This window comes from Suricata suricatta, chromosome 3, assembly GCF_006229205.1.
Source record: "Suricata suricatta isolate VVHF042 chromosome 3, meerkat_22Aug2017_6uvM2_HiC, whole genome shotgun sequence".
Taxonomy (NCBI): Eukaryota; Metazoa; Chordata; class Mammalia; order Carnivora; family Herpestidae; genus Suricata; species Suricata suricatta.
Window position 1 is genome coordinate 124,752,071 of NC_043702.1, and position 24,160 is coordinate 124,776,230.

Below are 24,160 nucleotides of genomic sequence, written 5' to 3' on the forward strand. Positions count from 1 at the left end.
TTCGTCAGGTGATGGACATTTAGGCTCCTTCCATGTTTTGGCTATTGTTGACATTGCTGCTATGAACATTGGGGTACATGTGCTCCTGTGCATCAGCATTTCTGTCTCTCTTGGGTAAATCCCCAGCAATGCTATTGCTGGGTCATACCGGCCACTGGTGCAATGGATAACGCGTCGGACTATGGATCAGAGGTGGACTTTTTTTTAATGTTTTTATTTATTTTTGAGACAGAATCAGAGCATGAGTGGGGCAGGGACAGAGAGAGAGTGGCACAGAATGTAAAGCAGGCTCCAGGCTCTGAGCTGTCAGCACAGAGCCTGATACGGGCCTTGAACCTACGAACCGTGAGATTATGACCTGAGCTGAAGTTGGACGCTTAGCCAATTGAGCCACCCAGGCACCCCATAACTGGACTTTAAGTTAACGAATTTTATGATGTACTCATTAAAGGCACTGTACAGTGATTCCCACACTTGGCTCCATGTTATAATCACCTGCCCCCACCTAGCCCAGTTAAAGTAGATTTTGAGGTATTATTAAAGCTTCCTCGGTGATACTAATGTGCAGTTAGCTTGAAAACTTTAGGTAGTGCTCGATTCTCAGTTTGGATTCATATCAGAGACTCTGGGGAAATTCTTAAAAATACAAGTGATCACGCAGTACCCCCAAGAAATTTATATTTCTTTGATCCGAGGTAGAACTCCTGTATCAGTGTGGTCCATAAGAACCCCAGGCGATTCAAATAAATAGCCAGGAACGTCAACTGCTAATGGTAAAAGAACTGGATTAGAATCAGGAAGCTTGGCATTCCAGTCCTAATTCTGTAAATTTAGAAATATCACCTAGCACGTTTGAGGTGTTTTATAAAATGGAGGTATTAATACCAACTTCTATATCTGACAGATATTGTTACAATTGAATTACAGAGTACTGGGAAGTTTTTTGCAACAAAGTGCTATAAAGAAGTTTGCAGTTAAGAGTTACCACTTAATAGTTGCTATGAAATGGTGTGTTTAGTTTGATGCTAAGTCCTATGTAGTTCTTGGCAGAAAGAGGCCACACTTATCTCTGAGACAGATTGAAACTTGGGCCTGTTGGCTATCTCCAGCATATATCATCCTAATTTTTAAAGGTTGCAGTGCATTTTTTTTATTCAGACCAGGCTGCTGGTGGCTTTAAGTGGCAGGGGGCAGGAGGTGAAGAAAAAGATAGAGATGCCCCATCTGGTGATTCAATAAAAAATTGTGAGTTTCTGTAATTAGTAAATCAAAGAGACATGGCAGGCAATAATGGAGCTATTTACCTGATTTAACTTTGGAACTTTTTTTTGGTGCTTTCCTCTACATTACTTCTGCCCCTGTTGTCCCCAGTGCTTAAGTTTCGTTAACATTTACACATGGACTGAGTAAGGACAGAAGAAAGAGAAAGGGTCACCAAAGATGAATACACTCATTAATGGTTCCCCAGCATGACAGAGACCTCAGGACTTTATCCTCGGATGGGGTAACAGTTGTCTATCCAGAGTATTCCCTGGTGTGTTAGTCTACTCGCAGCCTTCCACTGGACTCATCACCAAGCAAATTACATACAATATGTCGTTTAAATTCTTTCAACTGTATATCTGATTGCAAATTCTTGAGTTATGTTTGGTTTCCCTACCCCCTTATTCTGCTTTGGGAGTACTTAAAATTTCAGCTTCTGCTTATCTCCAAGACAGGGATAAATGTGTGATTGGTTTTCTTCTCCTGAGCACATCACCCTGACGCATTGTTTTCAGATTTGGAAAGAGGTAGTGAAGCTTCTGGGATAGAAGAAGATGAAAGATAACATTCTGAATTTTAATATTATTCAGGAGCTCACTTTTCAAGTTTAAGAAGAAACTAAATGTAATCTGTTTTTCTTGCCAAATAACCTGAAAATGAGGCCCAGCAACCAAAAAGAGTATGCTATTAATATCAATAAATTACAGAAAGAAGGTCTGTTTTTGAGGAGCACTTCATAATTTTTAATTCTTACTAAAGCTCTGTTTCCTTGATCCCAACAATCCTATTCATTACATCTATTGATTCAGCTAATACTGAGAACCTACTCTGGTGCAGGTAGTGTACTTAGTGATGGAAATACACCAGTAAAGACACCAGTAATACACCAGTAAAGACACAGGCAAGATTCTGCCCTCAAGTAACAATGAAAGAGAGACAGGTAAACGAATAGTTACATTGCAGTGGATGGAGAGTCTAGGGCGCTTTAAAAAAATTTTTTTTAATGTTTTATTTATTTTTGAGACAGAGAGAGACAGAGTATGAGAGGGGGAGGGGCAGAGAGAGAAGGAGACACAGAACCAGAAGCAGGCTCCAGGCTCTGAGCTGTCAGCACAGAGCCCGATGTGGGGCTCGAACCCACGAACATGAGATCTGACCTGAGCCGAAGCCAAAGGCTTAACCGACTGAGCCACCCAGGTGCCCCTAGGGCGCTTTTAAAGAGCCCTAATAAGGGGTACCTAACCCAGCCATGGAATGCCAAGTAAACCTCCTCGGAAGAATTGGCATCTAATCACGGACCTAGAGAAAGAGAGGAGTAGCTAAGTAAAAGAGAGAAGGATGTTCCAAATAGAGAAAACATCATGTAGAAGGTTCAGGGCATGAACCCAGAGGTTCAAGGCATGGCCTAATATGGGGGAGTTCATGGAGAGAACCTAGTTTTCATTTCCCCACAGCTATGAGGTCACTAAAAAGAGTGAGGCTTGTGGGGAGTGGGGGCCACCAATGAAAGCCCTACATGCAGCAGAGAGAAGAGTGCTGTAGTGTCTGTACACAGAAGGGAATCAGATCACGTAGCAGATGGTACACGATGTGGTAGCAACCTGCTGAAAGAGTCACTGAAGAGGACCTTACAATTTACTTGTAGGTCTAGTCTTCTGTGTTGGATTCCCTGGATTAGCATTGCAAAAGAAAAAACATTAGTTCAGCCTGTCTCCTGTGTGCTTCTTCCTCCTGTGTCCCCTCTACTCCCATGCTGCACTCCCACTGGCAGAACACTTCCCTGCTGCCACCTCTGGGCACCAGCTGTGTACAGGGTTTTCCTGCAGCACCAACTGGATGACCTACAGCATAACTCAGTTCTAACACCGTCTACCTTGAGATCCCACAGTACCCCAAGACTGCTCCCACTGTCAGATGCCAAACACAAGTAGGCCCCGAAATTACCCACAACTTATGTTCATTTTGGCTACAAATCAGAGGTTCCTATCAATTTACTAGAGTGCTTATAGAACTCAGGGAAACTTTTTTACTTAGCAGTTTACTTAGCAGTAATGTAAGCACTTCACCAGTTCCTTTAAAGCTATGGTTAAGGTATGTCATCCACTCAGTACATGGATGTGTTTGCCAACCTGGAAGCCCTGAACCCTATACTATTGGGATTTTTGTGGAGGCATACATTTAATATAGGCGTGATTAATTTTAACAAATCAATTGGTAACTCCATTTTCAGCCCTTCTCCCTTCTCAAGAAAATGGGAGTTGGTAGAGAGAAATCCCAAGCTTCCAACCATGGTTTTTCTTTCTGGTGACAGGTTCTCATCAAGGAGTCATCTAAGAACCCACCCAGGGTCACCTCATTAGAACAAAAGACACTCCCACCACCTAGGAAATTATAAGGGTTTCAAGAGCCCTGTGTCAGGAATTGGGGTCAGAGACTTAATATTAGAACAAGAGATGCTTTTAGAGTTCTTATTACTTAGGAAAATACAAGGGTTTCAGGAGTTCTGTGCCCAGAACTGGAACAGAAACCAATGTATTTTCTGTTATATCACAAACATATATTTAATGTTGCACAAGGTGCTGTATTAACCTATACCTCCTAATGATGAATTGAAACACCCTCACACATCTCTTAAGTAATGGTCCTTTGGAGCCAGTTTAGTCTGAAAATCAAGTATTAAAATATCTGCATTGTTAATTCAGCTAACCTTTAAAACAATCTTATTCTGAGTTTAAATTAATAGCTTCAAATTTGAGGAAAATGTATAGTATGCCGTGGTCATTTCGAATATGGTCTCTGGATATAGACTACCTGTTTTTGAATCTCAGCTTCAACCATTTGTGATCTTAGGTGAGTTCATGAACCTTTAGCAGTGTGCCTCAGTTTCTACATTTCTCACAATTTAATTAAATATTTATAGGGTTCTAAAAACAATTATTAGTAGATGTTAAGTGATCAATAAATGTTAGTAGCTAATATCATCCTCATCGTCATCATTTTAGTTCATCAGTTGGAATTAGGTCCAATTGCAAAGAAGATTTCTCACTGCTAAGTTATTTCTGCACATTTTAATTGCCTGTTGCATTTTTCTGCGGGTGTGTGATTGTGGGGAGTCCCAAGAGAGTAACTTGACACATTGTACCAAATTGTGCTCTGTTCTCTAATCTTTGCTTGTGACCTGTATCCCCAATTCTATTGATTTTTTTAAATATTTTAAGTTTTCAGAACACCTCCATGCCCAAATTGAATACATAATGGTGTTCTATAAATATTTGTTGAATTTAGGCTCATGCATTTTGTGGGTTTTAAAGATCATTTTTATTTTTTTAATGAAGAGGATGATTTGGGTCAGTGGGAACTCTAGCAGGAGGTTTGGAGGAAGGGAAGGATTGAGATCAGCTGGTAGTTAGGGATTGGTGGAGGTCTTTGTCTTTATGAAGGGCATCAAAAATATCCCCACAGCCTGGTATGGTTGCCTGATAACTGTAGCTGAGAGACTGTATAATCCAAGGCTCATCATGACTTCATGGGATTGGGAACAGAAGGGCAGTTGCCAATGCTTATTACCAATAGGGCATCATAAAATGCTTTCCAGGTCAAACCTCTGAGGGGTAATGTGTTACTTATTTATATTTTTATCTCCAGTCCTAGTTTAGGAGTCCCTTGATGGAGAAATGACCTACCCATCTCTGTAAACAAGTGATTATATATACTAAGCAGTCATCAAAATGCCCAGCACACAGATTTGATAAATATTTGTCAAAACCTCTCATTTGACCTATTTCTGTTATTTTACCTCCTTTGTTAATAAAAGGTTTGTTTAACTCAGATTTCACTAACCACTAAGTTTTTCCCAGAGCCACTCATAATTAAGTAGTGACTTTATTTGGTAGTTTATTTATAAAAACAAATGCAAGTAAGTCAAAGATTTTTTAAAAAACACCCACAACCAGACAGATGCATTCATATGTTAACTCTGTTTCTTATCCTCCGCATTCTAGAACTCTTCCTTCTACTCATGAAAAAAGTAACAAACGAGTAAATCTATAGTAAAAATGGAAAACATGTTAATGAAATGGGGGGAAAGGGAAGGTTGGAATCAAGCAAGGTTTGTTATAGTTTATACTATATTAGTAAATAGGTAGCAGGCATAAGGGAGGACTTAGCTGTGAGGGTTTTAAAACATTAGAATTTAGATGAATTTATATGCAAGGCTGTGGGGACTGTCCCTGACATCTTTTTTAAGTTGCTGCTTGGTTTTCAGTGCTGCAACCCTGACCTCTAGTGGGCAACCAGAAGCAAAACCCTATACCTAAAATACAACCTCATTTTACTGTTATTTAAGTCATCCTAAAAGATGGAACTTTAAAAGCACTTACACTATGAGTATGAGAATAAGGTAAAATACTTTTGGGCTAACGTGTTACACTATTCTTGCTATTATACCTCTGTTTAAGAGCAGCCAGTATTTCTTTACATTTGCGTGATAATTATCTGTCACTTGTTTTAATGTGGAAAAATGCATTTTATAGATCACAGAAGTCAGAGATTTATCTCACCCAAACAGAAGCTCAGAGGTCTTCTCTTTGGGTTGGCTGGTGTACATTAAAAGCTGTACCAAACCTGAGTGGCTTTAAAACAATGATTTTGAAGGGAGACATGTTGGTATTTTGTAGCCGCCTAATATGATATGGACTGACACAAACTTGACTCTGTATTATTTGTGCCACGAATACATAATCTAAATTTCATCATAAGGAAACATCAGGCAAATTGAGGGACATTCTACAAAATAAGAGTCCTGTACTCCTCGAAAGTATCAAGTTCATCAAGGACAAAGACTTTGATCTGCCATCTGCCCTAGATGAAGGAAGACTGAGGAGACGTGACGACGTAATGTACGACATGATCCTGGGCCAGAAAAGGACATTAGTGGGACCTTCGACAAAACTTGAATATTGCTTTCTTGGTTTTGATAGTTGTACTGTGGTTATATGAGATGTTGACATTTGATGAAGCTGGGTTAACGGTATGGAGAAATTCTTGGCACTGTTTGTGCATATTTTTTCTAAACCTGAAATTATTTCAAAATGAGAGTCTTTTAAAAATTATAACAACCATTTATTTTATTCACAATTTCATGAGTGAGGAATTTCAGAAGGATTTGGCTGTGTGGTTCATCTCTGATCCACACGGTAGCCACTGGGGCACCTGAGGCTGGAGGACTCGCATTCAGGACAACTTGTTCATCCACATATGTGGCACCGGGGTGATCCTTGGCCTCTGTTTCTTTATTTTTTTTTTTTAAGATATTTTTAATTAAAAATTTTTTAATGTTTATTTTTGAGAGAGAGAGAGAGAGACGAAACAGAGCATGAGTCGGGGAGGGGCAGTGAGAGAGGGAGACATAGAATCTGAAGCAGGCTCTAGGCTCCGAGCTGTCAGCACAGAACCCAGCGTAGGGCTCCAACTCGGGAACAGCGAGACCATGACAACTGAGCCACCCAGGCGCCCCAAGATTTTTTTTTATTTTTAAGTAATCTCTACACTCAGTATGGGGCTCGAACCCACAATCCTGAGATCAAGAGCCACACGCTCTTCGGACTGAGCTAGGCCGGCGCCCCCTTGGCCTCTGTTTCTTATGGATGGCATCTTGTCCTGCAGATCCTTTCTCTTCTGTTTTACTTCTTAGAGCATAGGGTCTAAATATAACTGATGGTGGCTGGCCTTCAAGGGGGGTGAAGCACTCCAAAAGATGGGGATGGAAGCTTGTCCTTTTTAAGGCTTGGGCCCGGAATATGGGCATAACTTCCCTTCCCCATATTCTGCTGGGCAAAACAGTAGCATAGTCTGCCCAGATTCAAGAGGAGAGGACAAAGACCCTGTTTCTCAATGGGAATTGGGAAGAATTAAGACCGCCCTTAATTCATTACAGATACTAACCAAAATCCCACTGAATTTGCAGTAGATGGAATTAGTGAAAAAGCTATGGATTTTTTTTTTTAATCTGGCAGACACAAGTTCTAGACCTGGCTTTACCATTTACTAAGAGAGTGATGTCTCTGGGCCTAGTTTGCTCATCTCTAAAATGGTAGCGGTGACACATATGCCATGGAGTTATTCAGAGAATTAAGTGAAAAAATATAAAATACCAGCTATGATGGGCAACAAATATGCAAACCTAATAACGTATGCTGATAGCAACTGAGTACTTAGCAAGCACTCAGTTCCTGTGCTATGCTTTTTATGTGCTGTGTCCCTCAGGCATCACCACTTCCTGGGTGGCATGTCCATGTTGGGTCAGAAGGGCAGCACGCATTTCCTCCAGCACTGGCTATGTTAGTCTGTGGGCCTGCTCTCTTTGCCTTGACAACTTCTGGTGTGATCATTTCTCCCTGCCTTGTTGTTAGGATTTCCATTTCCACATACTGTTTTCTTCCCTTTTATTTTTTTAAAAAAAGTTTTAAATGTTTTTTTATTTTTGAGAGACAGATAGTGTGAGTAGAGGAGGGACAGAGGGAGAGGGAGACACAGAATCTGAAGCAGGCTCCAGGCTCTGAGCTGTCAGCACAGAGCCTGATGAGGGGCTCAGACTCTTGAACCATGACATCATGACCTGAGCCGAAGTCAGATGCTTAACAAACTGAGCCCCCCAGGCGCCCTTTCTTCCCTTTTATTTTGATCCCTAAGGAGCCAGGTGCTGATGCACACTCGGCACTGTTTGGCACGACCTTTCCTGTACCTTTTCTCCACGCTGTCAGTGTAGTTTTTGACAGCTTCTTGAACAATCTGTCAGCTCCCTCTGAGCTCACAATTGCCTGCTCGCCAGAGCCAGATGATCATGTCTTTGTTTCAGTGAGCGCTCTGCTGTCAGCCTACCTTCATGCAAGATTGTGGGTGCTCAGTCGTTGGCCTACCCGGGAACACCACGATCCGCACTTCGGAGCAGTTATTTAATTTGGGGCAATTACTTGTAGGTGTTCTTTAAAGGAATCATTTTGCCGGGTTGTGACTGAATTTTGAAACAGTAGCTTCCCAGTCAGTTAAGGAACCACTACTTCTTCATGCACACAAGGCTGATAACAGTCTATTATCACTGGAGGAAGGTGGCCACCCTTCCTTGCCACGGCGTGCCGAGTTTACATTGCCTCACATCCTGAAGCAGTCAGCCACTTTTTGTGAGTGTTTTCGGTATGGGGCAAAGTGTAAGATTTGGTTTTGGTAGAAGTCACCACTTTGTTATCTTTCTACCCTCTACTCTCAAAATTTATGTTAAATGGAAGGAACCAGGGACGTCTGGGTGGCTTAGTTAGTTAAGTGTCCAACATCGGCTCAGGTCATGATCTCGTGGTTCATGGGTGTGAGCCCTGTGTTGGGCTCTGTGCTGACAGCTCAGACCTGGAGTCTGCTTCAGATTCTGGATCTCTGTCTCTGTCTCTGTCTCGTTCTTGCTCTCTCTCTCTCTCTCTCAAAAATAAACATTAAAAATATTTTTAAAGGGAAGGAATCACTTTAATTCTTTAGAAATTAGAGGGCGCATTGAAAACCCCAACTAAAGGATATATTTATCCATTCACTTCTTTTTTGGGCCATCTTCTCTAACTCGGTGATTAAGAGAATGACTTGTAGAATTACACTGCTTAGTTTAAAATCAGCCTACTAGCTGTGTGACCTTGGGAAATTTACTTTGACTTCTCTAAATCTTCATTTCCATAGAATTAAAATGGAATTGAGGGTTGTGGGATGAAATAAGGGCATGTTTTCATTGTGATTAATTCAGCTCTTGACATATAGATAATAGTCAGTGGGCATGGCCCTTATTTATTATCTTGGAGTTAGAACTTGTACCATAAGTAATAAGTAGCTACAACAACATATTTATTAATTATTTTTACTCTTCATAGTTCTCCAAATATTTTACTGTTTGAATCCTATTAAGAACACTTATTTACCCCTCAGTACCTAAAAAATTGTTACAGATCACATATTCTTGAAAAGGAGAGGCATCTTGAAAATATAGAACATCTTTTTCTTTTTAAAATGTATTGCAGGGGCGCCTGGGTGGCTCAGTTGGTTAAGCATCTGGCTTTGGTTCAGGTCATGATCTCACAGTTCGTGGGTTCAAGCCCTGCATTGGGCTCTGTGCTGACAGCTCAGAGCCTGGAGCCTGCTTCTGATTCTGTGTCTCCCACTCTCTCTGCCCCTCCCCGCTCATGCTGTCTCTCTGTCTCAAAAATAAATAAAACATTAAAAAAATTTTTTTAATGTATTGCACAAAATATATTTCAGCTTAAGTGTCAAAGGCTGAACCATGTAAGAGTGGGTGGACAGTTAAGTAGCAACAGGGGATTTAGTTCATGGTACCTTGGTAGAGTGAAAGGTTGGTCCCTTATAATTTACTTTTTTGTCGACTGAAAGTCTGAGGACCCAAAGCTTGCACTGACATTGTCTTCTTAAAGCCAACCTGTATGTGGTGCTGCAATTTTAAACTGACCAAATGCTGTATCTCGTTTGCATAGTATGGCCACACCATTCTACTTTAGTTTAAGGCTTGTGAAGTCTTTACTCTTCTCTGTTTTTATGGGTGACACCCAGAGCTTCGGTAAGCAAATGCAGGAACACCTTCTTACTCTGAACTGGTTTGAAGAGTTTACCTATAGAAATTGTTTCTGGTAACTGAAAGGTACCTTTAGTTTCCCTAACTAAACATTACTTACTGTTTATGTAAAATACATGCTCTGCTTCCTTCTTAAGTATAATATTTTGAACATGTAAGCATTCATTAACAGTGTTGGATTGTCATTATGAATGAACTAAAACTATAGGATTATTGGCTCCACTAAGTGGGCCCAGACAACTACACATTTTAATAGTTTTTAAAAAATTGTATCTTGTATTCCTGTCAGATCTAATATTTGAATTCTGACAACAGTCTCTATAGGCCATTTGTCTCTAATCCCATCTACCACAGACTTTGTCCTTTAGTTTGTTAGTTCTGATACCTATAAACTATACAGTCATATCACCAAACTAATTCACAGTGCATATGAAATAAAAGTTTGAATAAATTTTTGAGGTGTTGGAGCTATTTTGGCTATCTAGAGGTCTTTGACGTTGTTTTTTTAATTTCTAAGTTCTTGGTGTTATTCACACCTCAGTTATTGACCAGTAGTTTGACTTTGAGATAATTAATTGGTCTAGTTGGGTCCATAGGGAAAAGAACAAATCTCAGAAATTTTAGGATAGCTAGTATAGTTTAGTCATTTGGTCCTCAAATAAGCTCCTATTATGTATGTCACACCATCATGGAGTGGCAAAAATGCCCTTAAACTAGACATTAGGAGACTTGAGGGGGTGACCCTAGCCTTTTGCTAAATCCATATATAACCTTAGGCTAGTCAAGTTCACATTCTGAAAAATGAGAGTCATAATACAGGTTGTTGGGAGAATCTGTGAGATTTCACCATTCCTGTGGGAGCAAGGAGGTTGAGAATATAGCTGAGTTGGTTGGATGTGGAGTGCAGTCTCCACAGTGTACCCTGAAGGGGTTTGGGAGGGAGAGGAGGGGCAGGAGACTGACTTGGGAGGAAAACCAGAGCGTTGTTAGCATTAGAGAACTGAGGCAAGAGGGGCTTACGTTGTAAGCGTTGTAAGCAGTGACTAGGAAAACAGGATCCCGAGACATCACGGACTTAGTCCTGCTGGCAGGTTGATAAGCACTGGGGCTGTGAGAATTCACTGCTGGTAGCAGCTGCGCTGTAGGGTGGAGGGGGGTGGAGCAGGGCAGCAGGCGTGGCCTGGGCGTTTTGGCAGCAGTTAGTGGGTGAGGGCCCAAGTTTAGGAAAGCAGATTCTGCTTCGTCATAACCCAAGTTTTTTGAACCCAAAGTCTTCTTTTTTCTATCTGGTAAATTATGATCAAAAACAGGTGCAGAATCATTGCTGAGAGTGGTAATGTGATGCTTTGGTTTTGTTTTCTGGCCTGATTACACTTTCTGCTGCTTTTAGTTCTTAAAGAATTAACAGAGTAAACCCCAAACCTCCAACCAAATACTTTATATTAATCATGCCCCCCTTATTACCATTAAGTCATATTTGGGGTAGTTGACTATAAAAGGTAAGCAGATTATAATAGGAATTCTCTCTGAGTGTCTCGTTTCAATCCTTTTGATTTTGGAGACAGGAAAAGTATGGTTTATTAGAAGTTCTTTGTGTAGGTGTACCTGGGTAGCTCAGTAGAGTGAATTGTCAGACTCTTGATTCTGACCCAGGTCATGATCTCACCATTCTTGGGGTCAAGCCCCATGCTGGGCTCTGTGCTGACAGTACAGAGCCTGCTTGGGATTCTCTCTCACCCTCTCTCTGTGCATCCCTTTCTCTCTCTCTCTCTCTCTCTCTCTCTCAAAATTGAATAAATAAACTTTAAAAAAGTTTTTTGTATAATTCATCTGGTATAGAAGTTCTTTGTCTAGGGGCGCCTGGGTGGCTCAGTCGGTTAAGCATCGACTTCAGCTCATTTCATGATCTCACAGTTTGTGAGTTTGAACCCCATGTCAGGCTCTGTGCTGACAACTCAGAGCCTGGAGCCTGCTTTGGATTCTGTGTCTTCTCTCTCTGTGTCCCTCTCCCACTTGTGCTCTGTCTCTTTCTCTCTCTCTCTCAAAAAAAATAAATTAAAAAAAAAGAAATTCTCTGATATATCTGGCACAGTACAGATAAGGCAGATAGACTGTATTTGTGACCAAGATGAAGAGGGCACAGAGTCAGACCCTGGCCTTAGAGGAGATGTCAACTCAGACTTGAAAGATCTTTCTTTTCCTGTATGATGACTTACATGGAAGGAAACAGCATATTTCATGGAAACTTTGTTTCTAATTGTCATCTTGAGCACTTAAGATTTCCTGTATTTTGAATTTAACATCTCAGTATCTCTTCAGAGTTGAACTCAGAGCTCAAAATTCAGCTCTATTAAGACTTCTTAACAGTGTATTTAATTTGTTTATTCCTAAAGAGATATTGCTTTGGGTTTCAGGGGGGGAAATAAGGGAAAAGAAGTCTAGCACATAGCTTCTAATTACACCTCTAGTTGCACAAACACTACTTGAAAGCAAACACTAAAGCATTAAGAACAGGGGTGGAAACCTATGTGATGCTTACCGCTCCCCTTTTACAACCTGTTCCGGTTATGAACAACACTGTCTTGTTTTGTCTGATGCTGGCCATGACTTAGGAATTTCATGGAATAATTTTAGACTTCTGCATCACTGCCATCTTGATTGAAGAACATGACATTCACAAGACTTAGACCCATGCAAATAATCCAGAAAGTGAAGGAAAAATAATATATTGAATAATTTATTGAAGGAAAAAATTTTATTGAAAAAACAATTGTATGTGAACATTAGTTAAATAACACCAAAAATGTGCAGTAAGCCTGTCGGAGAAGGAAAATACCTTTCAAAAAAAAATCTCATTGTTTAATTATATTGTATGTAAAGATGAAAGCAATGAGGGATTTTATTAGAGATATGGAAGTCTTGGGGAAATAATACAGTAGTGATAGATGTGGCAGTATTGATTTGGGTTCTCTTTTTCTATTTCAGGGTTTGAATATAATCTTTCATGTAGCCCTGGCTCTTCTAAAGGTAAGTCTGTTTTTATCTTTAAGTTGGGCATAATTCAAATATACAGCCTTTGACTCATTCTACATTCTTGAACTCAAAAAAAGACTTTTGTGAGGAACTCTGAATCTCCCCTTTGTTGTTTCTATAGAGTTTATTTCTTTGTTTTCCTTATAATCTATTTAATTTTATTATCACAGCACTCCTTCCAGTAACATATAAAGTTGTTCTCATTCCTATGAGTTGGATGATGTAAGAGAAAAAGTTAAAACCTGTTTTCTGTCAAAATGATGCCAGCCTTTTTCTTAAAATACTTCCTACCATGATAACATCCCTGGAGGTACCTAAACATAGACTTGAATTATTAGAAAGCTTTTATAATATACTGACTAAAAAAGAAACTGCTACATTTCAATTTGCACTAATTTCTCTGAGAGCTAGAAACTTATAAGACACTTTAGAATTCAATTATAATTACCTCGTTGGATTTTATATCAACATATCCGTGCAGTCTTAACAGTGCGGCACCAGGAGGGCACTTGCTGCAGAGCTGGTGAAAGTAATCCAGCCAGTCAGTTTTTGTCCTCCAGTCAAAGATGACATTTACTGAAGGTGATAATTGCATTATTTTTTTTTAAATGCAAGCTCACCCTTTCCCTGTAAAACAGAGTTGTTAAAATTATAGACCCTCGACTTGGACAGATTTGGATCTAATTTCAGCTCTGGTGTATGACCTTCGGCAAATTGCCCTACGTGCTCAGAGCCTGAGTTTTGAGATAATAATAGACACTAACTTATGGGATTGTTGTAAGAATTAAATATGATGATATATAAAAATCCTTAATATAGTGTATTGCCTAAAAAATGTTAGCTGTCATGATTGTGATGACCGTTATAGCCACAGGGTAACTCAGAATTTGTTTCTAGATTCCCCAACATTCTTCTCAGTTTTCCAAAAGATGACTTGATGTCTTCAGAGAGCCACTTGATATTTTATTTCCATACTTAAATACCTGGATCCAAAACAAAGACATAATATGGGTCCTGTGTGCATCAAGAGGCAGGGTGGTCTCCTCACCTCTTACTCTGGTAAACATTTGTTTTTTGTGAAGTTCATAAATTGTACTTTAAATTGTTCATTAAATCACCTTGAGGGTTTTTTAATTTTTTCAATGTTTATTTATTTTTGAGAGACAGAGAGAGAGACAGAGAACGAGGAGGGGAGGGGCAGAGAGAGAGGGAGACACAGAATCCAAAGTAGGCTGCAGGCTTTGAGCTGTTGTAACACAGAGCCTGACATAGGGCTTGAACTTGTGAACTGCGAGATCATGACCTCAGCCGAAGTCAGATACCTAACCAGCTGAGCCACCCAGGTGCCCGTTTTTTAAAAGTTTTTTTTTAAAAATAAAATAACATATTTGCATATGTCTTTTAATGAAGTCATGGATCTCTGCCTCTAATTTTTTCTTTTTTTTTTTTGTTTTTTTTTTTTCATTAGGACAAATCAGACCAGAAACTTTTTAAGAACTTTTGGTATAGGGCTGGGATAAGACTTAGAATTCCCAAGCAGTGAAAGATTTATGTAATTCAAACTACAAAGAATATTTAGCCATAAAGCAAGTATAAGGAAGTCCAACAAAGTTAATGATTTTTCCTATCATGTCTAATTTGTTTTTAAGCCTCAGATGTTATATCTTTCCCAAAAATGCCTTTCTTCATTTTTTTGCTGACTTTTCTTTACTGGTGCTCTTAGCACACCCTTACTCTGTCTTTTGGGGGTACCCCAGGATTTCCTCCAATAAGTATATTTGATCTATACTCTGTGTCAGCACTGTATCTGTCTGGTCAATTATCTTCCTGATTAACAGGTGCTTTGATTGCATTATTTTTATTCATTTTTGTCCATGTAAACCTCATACTGCCTGTGCCGAGGACATTCTCTGGCCATAGGGAAGAAAGGCTTTTGTATCTTCGGTAATAATATATGGATGCTTATCTAGTATCATCTTGGAGAAATTGTGTAGAGAAGGCAAAAAGCAGAGCTTTCTCACTCTTCTTGGCCTATTATTTACATCCCTTCCTTGTATGAATCTTGGAGCTGTCTTAGAGACAGTATATATAGGCTGAATGGAAGTGTACCAAATTGGTCTGATTGCCTGGATCAGATCTTTTTCCACCTGGAAAAAGAATATCCCAAACACATATGACAATGACTAACTTTTAGCTTATAATCTAAGAAGCCATATAAAAGAATGTGTATTTGTTTACATTAAATAAAACAAACTTAGGGACACTTCAAAGTTCTTATGAACCCAGTATAAATTATTCATTAGCACACATTAAACACCCAGGTGTTAATTGTAAGAGAATTGCAGATTGTGTTAACCAGAGAAAACTATACTTCTCTCCCACAGATGATAATTGAGGGAGTCAAGGCCCCAGGTTGCCTAAAGTCTTTTGGCTTAGTAATAGCAAAGCTGAATTTATAATATTTTTAAACAGCATAATTATAGGTGAAGGTCTCTGTTGCTCATTGTGGCTTAGAGACACCTACTTTCTGAATGGGAGCTACTTTCGGGTTAGAAATAGTCCACTGAGTAGCTAGAAAGCTATTGAGCTAGAACAGTAATTCACTACAATACATAGCATCATCAGATCATTTAGGGTATTGGCAGTGTCCATTAGGTAGGTTAGATATATTCCCTCAAGTCTAATTCATTTATTTTTTTTCTATTTTTTTCTAATTCATTTATAATATGAAATGTTGAATAATCACAGCACATAGTACATTATAATAGATTAGAGATGATCAATCAGAATTAGTCTTAGCCACTTCATGTTGGCAGAGAATTTTTGACCAGAATAGGTTCTTTGCATTCAGACAGTAGTTCATTTGATGTCTCATGTGAGCATAGAAGCATTACAGCAATAAAGAAAACCCATTCATGATTCCATCCCTAGAGGTAACCATAATAAAAGTTCAGTGTAAGATCTTCCGTCCACGCTTTCGTCTATGAATATGTAAGCATGCATTACCTATCTACATACATATCTATGTATGTGTACACACAGATTTTCTAATATGGGTCTGAGAATTACAGTTAAGACAGTGGGAAGTAAGAGGTAAGTACAAAAGAACAGTGTAAAAGGATGAACATGTTTTTTTCTCTCAAAACATGCTGATGAACAAGACTCTTTTTCGTTTAATAATGTATAATGACTATCTTCTTTGTAACTACAGACATGTAGTGGTTAAAAGCATGGATGCTGGAGCCAGACTGCTTGAGTTCAAATTCCAGCTCCCACAATTTATCTAGCAACCTTAGATAAATTAGTTTCCCTGTCTTTAAAATGGAGATATTACCACCTTTCCCATAGGATTGTTAGAGTTTAATGAGTTAATAGATGATTGGTGCCTGGAAATGTGTAAGTGTGACCCTGCATGCAGGTACTGTTATTATGCATAGAGCTGCCTTAAGTTTTTTGATAACGGTCTTATTGTGTATACCATATTTTTACTTAATCAATTTTATATTTAATTTTTATGGATGTTTACATTGTTTTTAGACTTTTTCTGTTAGATACAAATCCTTAAACTTCCATCTTTGAATACTTATTTAATATGCAGTATCTTTTGGATAAACTTCGAGGAATGTAAGTGCTGGGTCAGACTGTTACATGTTCTGGGTCACATTTGAATTTTTGGTGCATATTGCAAAATTGCTTTTATGGACAGTGAAAACAAGTTGGAAAAGAAGCTGAAAAAGTAATGATTATACCAATTTGTTTCACTGTAAACAAACAAACAAACAACTCAAGGTAGTTTTGAAGAGTCCAATGTTCTTTCATTTGTGAATATTTTTTTCTTAAAGGAAGCCAGTTGATGCTGGCTAAATTTTAGAAGAATGAGCCTGCCTTGGATGAGCTTTTTATATTATGTAAAAGTTCTGAAGCATATCTGATGTTTTTGGCTTTTCAACATCTCCACTATGGTCTTTTTCCTTCCCATTCTATTGAAGCTTTTTTGATGAAGTCACTAACAAAATCAGTGGACATGTTTCCATTTTTATCTTACTTGAATCTTCAACAGTTATCAAAACCACATAAAGACGTAACACTTCCTTTCTGAAATGCTTTCCCTTGGCTTCTGTCATATATATATATATATTTTTTTTTATCTCCCTCTTGCCTTCTTCTCATTTAACTTTTGCTCACTCCTTTTTTCCCCCTAGTCATTAACTTGGAGATCCACAGGGCTCCAGCCTCTAAGAACTCTCTTGGTGCTTCTTCTTTGCTGATCTTGTTCATTCCCCTGGTTTCATCTATAAATGTTCACTCTCATCTTTATATTTAGCCCAGATCCAAATATTTGGCTTGGACTTACCTTTTCTGCTTGGATGTTTCAGAGGCACATCAAACCCAAATGCCAAAACTGAACTGATATGCCCTCTGAGACCTGTGCCTCCTCCAGTAACCTTCACCTAAGTGAAGGTACTAACTACCCAGCTGGTCAAAGCAGAAACCTAGAAGTTATCCTTAACGCTCTTCCTGTCTTAATCCTCAGTGTTTACTGAGTCATCAACTCCCTCTTTGGTAGTTTGGCTACCACACTCTTTAACCTGGACTGTTGCAGTGACCTCTTTCACTAAGAAATAATGAACATACAGGGTACCCAGGTGGCTCAGTTGGTTAAGTGTCTGATTCTTGATATCCGCTCAGGTCATGATCTTACACTAGTGAGATGGAGCCCCATGTCAGGCGCCATGCTGAATGTGGAGAGCTTGCTTGGGATAATCTCTCTCCCTCTCTCTCTGCTCCTCCCCCTCTCACTTGTGCATGTGCACACATGCATATTCTCTCTCTCTCTCTCTCTCATAGGTAAATAAATAAATGAACATTAAAAAAAATAGGGGTGGCTGGGTGGCTCAGTCAGCTGAGTGTCCAACTTTTGTTCACATCATGACCTCATGGTTCATGGGTTCGAGCCCCATCGAGCTCTGTGCTGACAGCTCAGCCTGGAGCCAGCGTCAGATTCTGTTTCCTTTTCTCTCTGTCCCTCCCCAGCTTATGCTCTTTCTCTCTGTCTCTCAAAAATAAATAAATGTTAAAATAGTAGTAATGATAATAAAAGTGTTGAGAATGGACATCCTTGTCTTGTTCCTGACTTAGGGGGAAAACTGAGAGGTTTTCCCCATTAAAGATGATGTTAGCTGTGGGTTTTTCATAGATGGCCTTTATTTATTTTTTCTTTGAGGTTCTCTCTAAACCTACTTTTATGAGTTTTTAAATCATGAATGTATGTTGTACTTTTTCAGATGCTTTTTCTGTGTCTGTCAAAGTCATCATATGGTTCTTATCCTTTCTCTTATTGATATGGTGTATCACTTTGATTGATTTGTGAATATTAAGCAACGTTTGCAACCCAGGAATAAATCCCACTTGATCTGGTGAATGATTTTTTAATGTATTTCATTTTGCTAGTATTTTTGTTGAAAATCTTTACCTGTGTTCATCAGGGATATTGATTGGCCTGTAGTTCCTTTCTGGTGTGCATATCTGGTTTTTATACCAGGGTAATGCTGATGTCAGAATGAATTTGGAAGTTTTCCTTTCTATTTTTTGGAATAGTTTAAGAAGAAAAGATATTAATTCTTCATTAGATGTTTGGTAGAATTTTCCTGTAAAACCATCTGGTCCTAGACTTTTGTTTTTTGGGAGTTTTAAATTTTTTTTATTACTGACTCTATTTCTTTACTGGTTATCAGCGTATTAAAATTTTTTATTCCTTCCTGTTTCAGTGTTCATAGGTTATGTTTCTAGGAATCTATTCATTTCGTCTATGTTTCCCAATTTGTTGGCATATAGTTTTACATAATATTCTCTTATAATTGTTTATATTTCTGTAGTGTTGGTTATTATTCCTTCTCTCTCATTTGTGTTTTTATTTATTTGGGTCCTTTGTCTTTTTGATAAGTTTGCCTAGAGGTTTATCAGTTTTATTAATATTTTTAAAGAACCAGCTTCTGATTTCATTTGATCTGTTCTATTGTTTTTTAGTTTCTATATCATTTATTTCTGCTCAAATTGTTATTATTTCCTTCTGCTGGCTTTAGGCTTCATTTGCTCTTCTTTATCTAGCTCCATTAGGTGTAAGGTTACATTGTTTGAGGTTTTTCTTGTTTCTTGAGGTAGGCCTGTATTGCTGTATGTTTCCATCTTAGGAACACTCTTTCTGCATCCCAAAGGTTTTGGACCATTGTGTTTTCATTTTCATTTGTTCCCATATTTTTTATTTCTTCTTTGATTTCCTGGTTGACCCATTCACTGTTTAGTAGCATGTAGTTTAACTTCCATGTATTTGTGGTCCTTCCCAGTTTTTTCTTCTGGTTGACTTGTAATTTTATAACATTGTGGTCAGAAAAGGTGCATGGTATGACCTCAATCATTTTGTTTTTGTTGAGGCCTATTTTGTGACCTAATATGTGATCTCTTCTGGTGAGTATTCCATGTGCACCTGAAAAGAATGTATTCTACTTTTTTAGGCTGGAATGTTATGAATCTATCTGTCAAGTAAGTCTGTGTGGTCCAGGGTGTCATTCAAAGCCACTATTTCCTTGTTGATTTTCTGTTTAAATGATCTGTCCATTAATGTAAGTGGGATGTTAAAGTCCCCTCCTATTATTGTATTATTGTCAATTAGTTCCTTTATGTTTGTTATTAATTGTTTTATGTATTTGGGTGCTTTCATGTTGGATACACAAATATTTACAATTGTTATATCTTCTTATTGGATTGTTACCTTTATATAGTGCCCTTCTTTGTCTCTTGCTACAGCCTTTGTTTTAAAATCTAGATTATCTGCTATAAATATCACTACTCTGGCTTTCCTTTAACATCCATTTGCCTGATAAATGTTTCTCCATCCCCTCAATTTCAATGTGCAGGTGTCTTTGGTCTAAAATGAGTCTTTTGAAGGCAGCATATATATGGATCTTGGTTTTTTTTATCCATAAAAGTAGTAGTAAGTAAGTAGAAGTAGTAAGTCGCCCTGCTTCTTTTGATTGATGCATTTAGCCCATTTACATACAAAGTAATTATTGATAGATATGTATTTCTTGCCATTTTATTTCTTGTTTTGTGGTTGTTTCTGGAGAGTTTCTCTGATCTCTTCTTGTCTTTTTCTCTATCATGTTTTGCTGATATTTCTAGTGATATATTTGGATTTCTTTATTCTTTGCATGTTTATTAGTGGTTTTCGAGATATGGTTACCATCAGGTTTATATTTAACCTCTTCTGCTTATAGAAATCTATGTATCAAGTTCATGGAACTCTCTTTTCTCCTCTCCTCCCCACACTTTTAGGTTTACATTATTATAATATGTATGTTATATACATATATAGTATATATTGTAGTATATATATAATAAATATATAGTATATATTTGTATTATGTATATCATAAATACATATATAGTAAGTCCTTTAACTTATTTTTTATAGAAATATTTATTTTTACTGCTTTTTTGTTTCCTGCCTTTGTAGTGTCACTTTTGGTCTCTCCTTTCCACTCAAAGAGTCCCTTTTAGTATTTCTTGCAGAACTGGTTTAGTGGTCATGAACTCCTTCAGTTTTTGTTTATCTAGAAACTCTTTATCTCTCCTTCTTTCCTGAATGACAGCCTAGCTGAATAGAACATTCTTGGCTGCAGATTTTTCTCATTCAGCACTTTGAATATGTCGTGCTACTCCCTTCTGGCTTGCAGAGTTCCTGTTGAAAATTTTCCAGCTAGCCTTATGAGTTTTCCCTGTAAGTTAAAAACTTCCTAGCAAGTTTTGTCTTGCTGCTTTTGAATTTTGTTCTTTATCACTATATTTTGCAAATTTAATTACAATATATTTGATACAGGTATGTATTTGTTGACTTTTTTAGGGGTTCTCTGTGCCTCCTGGATCTAAATGTCTGTTTCCTTCCCCAGATTAGGGAAGTTTTCAGCTCTTATTTCTTCAAATACATTTTCTGCCCCCTTTCTCTCTCTCTTCTTGTGGGGCTCCAATAATATGAATGTTATTATGATTGATGTCACTGAGTTCCCTAAGTCTATTCTTGTTTTGCAGAATTCTTTTCTCTCTCTTTTGTTCAGCTTGATTACTTGTCATTACTCTGTCTCCTAGGTCATTAATTCATTCCTCTGCTTCTTCTAGCCTGCTGTTCACTTCATCATGTTTCTCATTTATTTTATTGAGCCTCTTATCTCTGCTATGCTATTTTTTATCTCTGTTAAGGATCACACTCATGTCTTCCACCCTTTTATCACATCCAGTGAGTATCCTTATGATCACTGTTTTAAATTCTCTATCAGACATGTTACTTATATCTGTGTTGCTTAGATCTCTGGCTGTGGCCTTGTCCTGTTCTTTCATTTGGGATACATTTCTGTCTCATTTTGTGTTCTTCTCTGTATCTGTTTCTTTGTGTTAAGAAAGTCAGCTGTATCTTCTGGTCCTGAAAGTCATGACTTTATGAAGAGTTCCAGGAGTGCCCTGCAGTGCAGTGTCTCCTGCTCAGCAGAACCTAGCACTTCTGTAGAGTAGCCTATGTGTATTACGTATGCCAGTTATTGTATCTGACTCATTTTTCCTTTCAGTGCAGTTGTCTGCATGGACTCTCTACCTGTTGTGGGCTGTGCTTGCTCTCTGTGGTATTACTGAGACCCAGGCAGGCCATTTGTGTGGGGAGTGCCCTCTGGGCCCTCTGGGGAACTTAGGAGCAGGCTAGCGGTTTTAGCAAGATTTCTACTGGGCCACTAGTTCTTTTTTTGATTCTTAAAAAGTTCATTTATTTATTTTGTGGGAGAGAGAACACACAGGAAGGACAGAGAGAGAGAGAGAGAGGGAGGGACCAAAGGTGGGGGGGAGAGAGAGAGAGAGAGAGAGAGAGAGAGAGAGAATCCCAAGCAGGCTCTGCACTGTCATCACAGAGCCCGACGTGGGCTCAAACTCACAAACTGTGAGATCATGACCTGAGCCAAAGTCAAAAGCCGGGTGCTTAACCAACAGAGCCACCCAGGTGCCTGTGGGCCATTAGTTCTATGCCAGATACCCAGAAGTGCTGCAGCTGCTGGGGGCGATGTGCTGGGATGGCCAGGGCACAAGGCTAGGTTTCGCACACAATGATGGATAGACATAGATAGCCCATGGCACACAGTGATGGCTGCACATTGCTGGTCCGTGGTACACAGAGATGGCTGCACATAGCTGGTCCCATGCATGGAGGTTGCTGGGTTTGCACCACTGGGTATGGTGTAGGATAGTAGGTGAGGGTGTTCACTGAGGTGTGTCGCACACCGAGGGTGTTCACTGGGGATACAAGGCTGGCTGCCACAGTAGACATGCCCCTGGCAGCTGGGCAGGGCACATGCATGGCTTTAACAAAATTTGCCCTGAGCCTAGGGCTGAGGCTAGCAGGCATGGAGTGGGTGAGTCCTTAGGAGCACTTGTGGGCATAGCACATTGCTAGGAGGATTGGTGGCAAGTGTCTGTGTGCCTGCTTCCCACAGGGGACTCTGTGTTTATGCTGGGGAGCAGGGGAAGAAAGTGGCATCTGCCAGCTCTCTCATCTTCAGAGAAGTCCCCCAATATTCTCGAAACCAGTATGAACAGATCTGTCTCCCACTTCCCCCCAGCCTCCTACAAACTGCCATTTTTATGTTACCTTTCTGTGTAGGCTGCTGTTTCTCTAAGGGTAGCATCCCAGCCGTCACCTGCCTCCCAGCTTGCCCAGAGCCAAATCAGCTGACTTTTATTTTTTCATTAAAAAAAAATTTGTTTTTTGACAGAGTGTGTCTGTGTGAGCGAGGAGAGGCAGAGAGAGAGGGAGAGAGAGAATCGATGCAGGGCTCGATCCCACCAGCCTTGAGATCATGACCTGAGGTGAAATCAAGAGTCAGACACTTAACTGACTGAGCTACCAGACGCCCCAGGATCAGCTGACTTTTAAAGTGCCAGGCTCCAAGTCTCACTGGTTTTTAAAACTCACAGAATTCTGCCCCTCTGGTTTTTAAAGCCAAACTTATGGGGAGTAGTCTTCCCAGTGTGGATGCCGTGGTGTGAGGGCCTGTTTGTTTCTGTCTCCCCTCGCACAGCTTCCTCCCTTTTTTGGCAGCCACCTTTCACCATTCTGACATTCCTAACCTTTCAGATGCAGCCTCTTCTCTTTATTTAGTTGTAGAGTTTATTCTCCCAGTCTTCTGATCACTCTCCAGTTTATCAACTTGGACATGAGTGATAGCCAGTTGAAAATGTGGATGGGGTGAGTTCAGGGTCCTCCAACTCCTCCATCTTCCCAACATCCCAAGATTTCTTCATCTAAGGTTTTTATTGTAACTCTTACGTTCGGGCCTTTGGTCCATTTTGAATTTGTTTTTGTGGACTACAATAGGGTTGTTATGGTCATCCTCCCCCACCAAATAATTCATGTGGTGCCTCAGACTTTGACTGTTTGGAGAGAGAGTCTTTAAAGAGGTAATGAAGTTAGAGTGAGGTCATTAGGATGGACCCTAATCCAGTAGGACTAGCGTCCTCATAGGAAGAGGAGATTAGGGCACAGCTGTACACAGAGGGATGACTATGTGAACACACAGGGAGAAGACAGCCATCTACATGTCAAGGAGCGAGGCCTCAGAAGGCACCAACTGTGCTGACACTTTGGACTTCTAGCCTCCAGAATTGTGAGAAATTTTGCTACTTAAGCCACTCAGTCTGTGGTTCTTTGTCAAGGCACTCCTAACTAACTGATACAGTAGGAGTACAGCTTCATTTTTTAGCATATGGATATCTAGTTGTGCTGGTTACATTTGTTTAAAAGACTGTTCTTTTCCCATTGAATTGAATGATCTGGGCATCCTTGTCAAAAATCAGTTAACTGTCAACACATGGTTTTATGTCTTGACTCTCTGTTCCATTGAATTTTGTCTGTCCTTATGCCAGTACCACACTGTCTTGATTATTATAATTTTATAGGAAGTTTTGAGATCAATAAGTGTGAGTCCTCCAACTTTGGTTTTTTTTTCAAGATTGTTTTGGCTGTTGTGGTCCCTTGCATGTCTTATGTGAATTTTAGAATCCATTTATTCATGAACAAAGGATATGTATTACATGAACACAGGATATCTTTCCATTTACTTAGGTTTTCTTTTAATTTCTTTTTTCTCTTTTTTAATGTTTATTCATTTTTGAGAGACAGAGAGCAAGTGAGGGTGGGGCAGAGAGAGAGGGAGA

The 24,160-nt window shown here is 39.2% G+C and overlaps 1 protein-coding gene across 6 annotated transcripts in view; it reads left to right on the forward strand.

The window, feature by feature from the left end:
* Window positions 1-24,160, forward strand: part of RABGAP1L (RAB GTPase activating protein 1 like) — a 719,423-nt gene that overhangs the window by 492,299 nt on the left and 202,964 nt on the right. For all 6 annotated transcript variants that reach the window (XM_029935097.1, XM_029935100.1, XM_029935099.1 and 3 more), the window contains one exon: window positions 12,866-12,907. In XM_029935097.1, coding sequence (XP_029790957.1) covers window positions 12,866-12,907 — 42 coding nt within the window. The remainder of the gene's footprint in view (window positions 1-12,865; window positions 12,908-24,160) is intronic.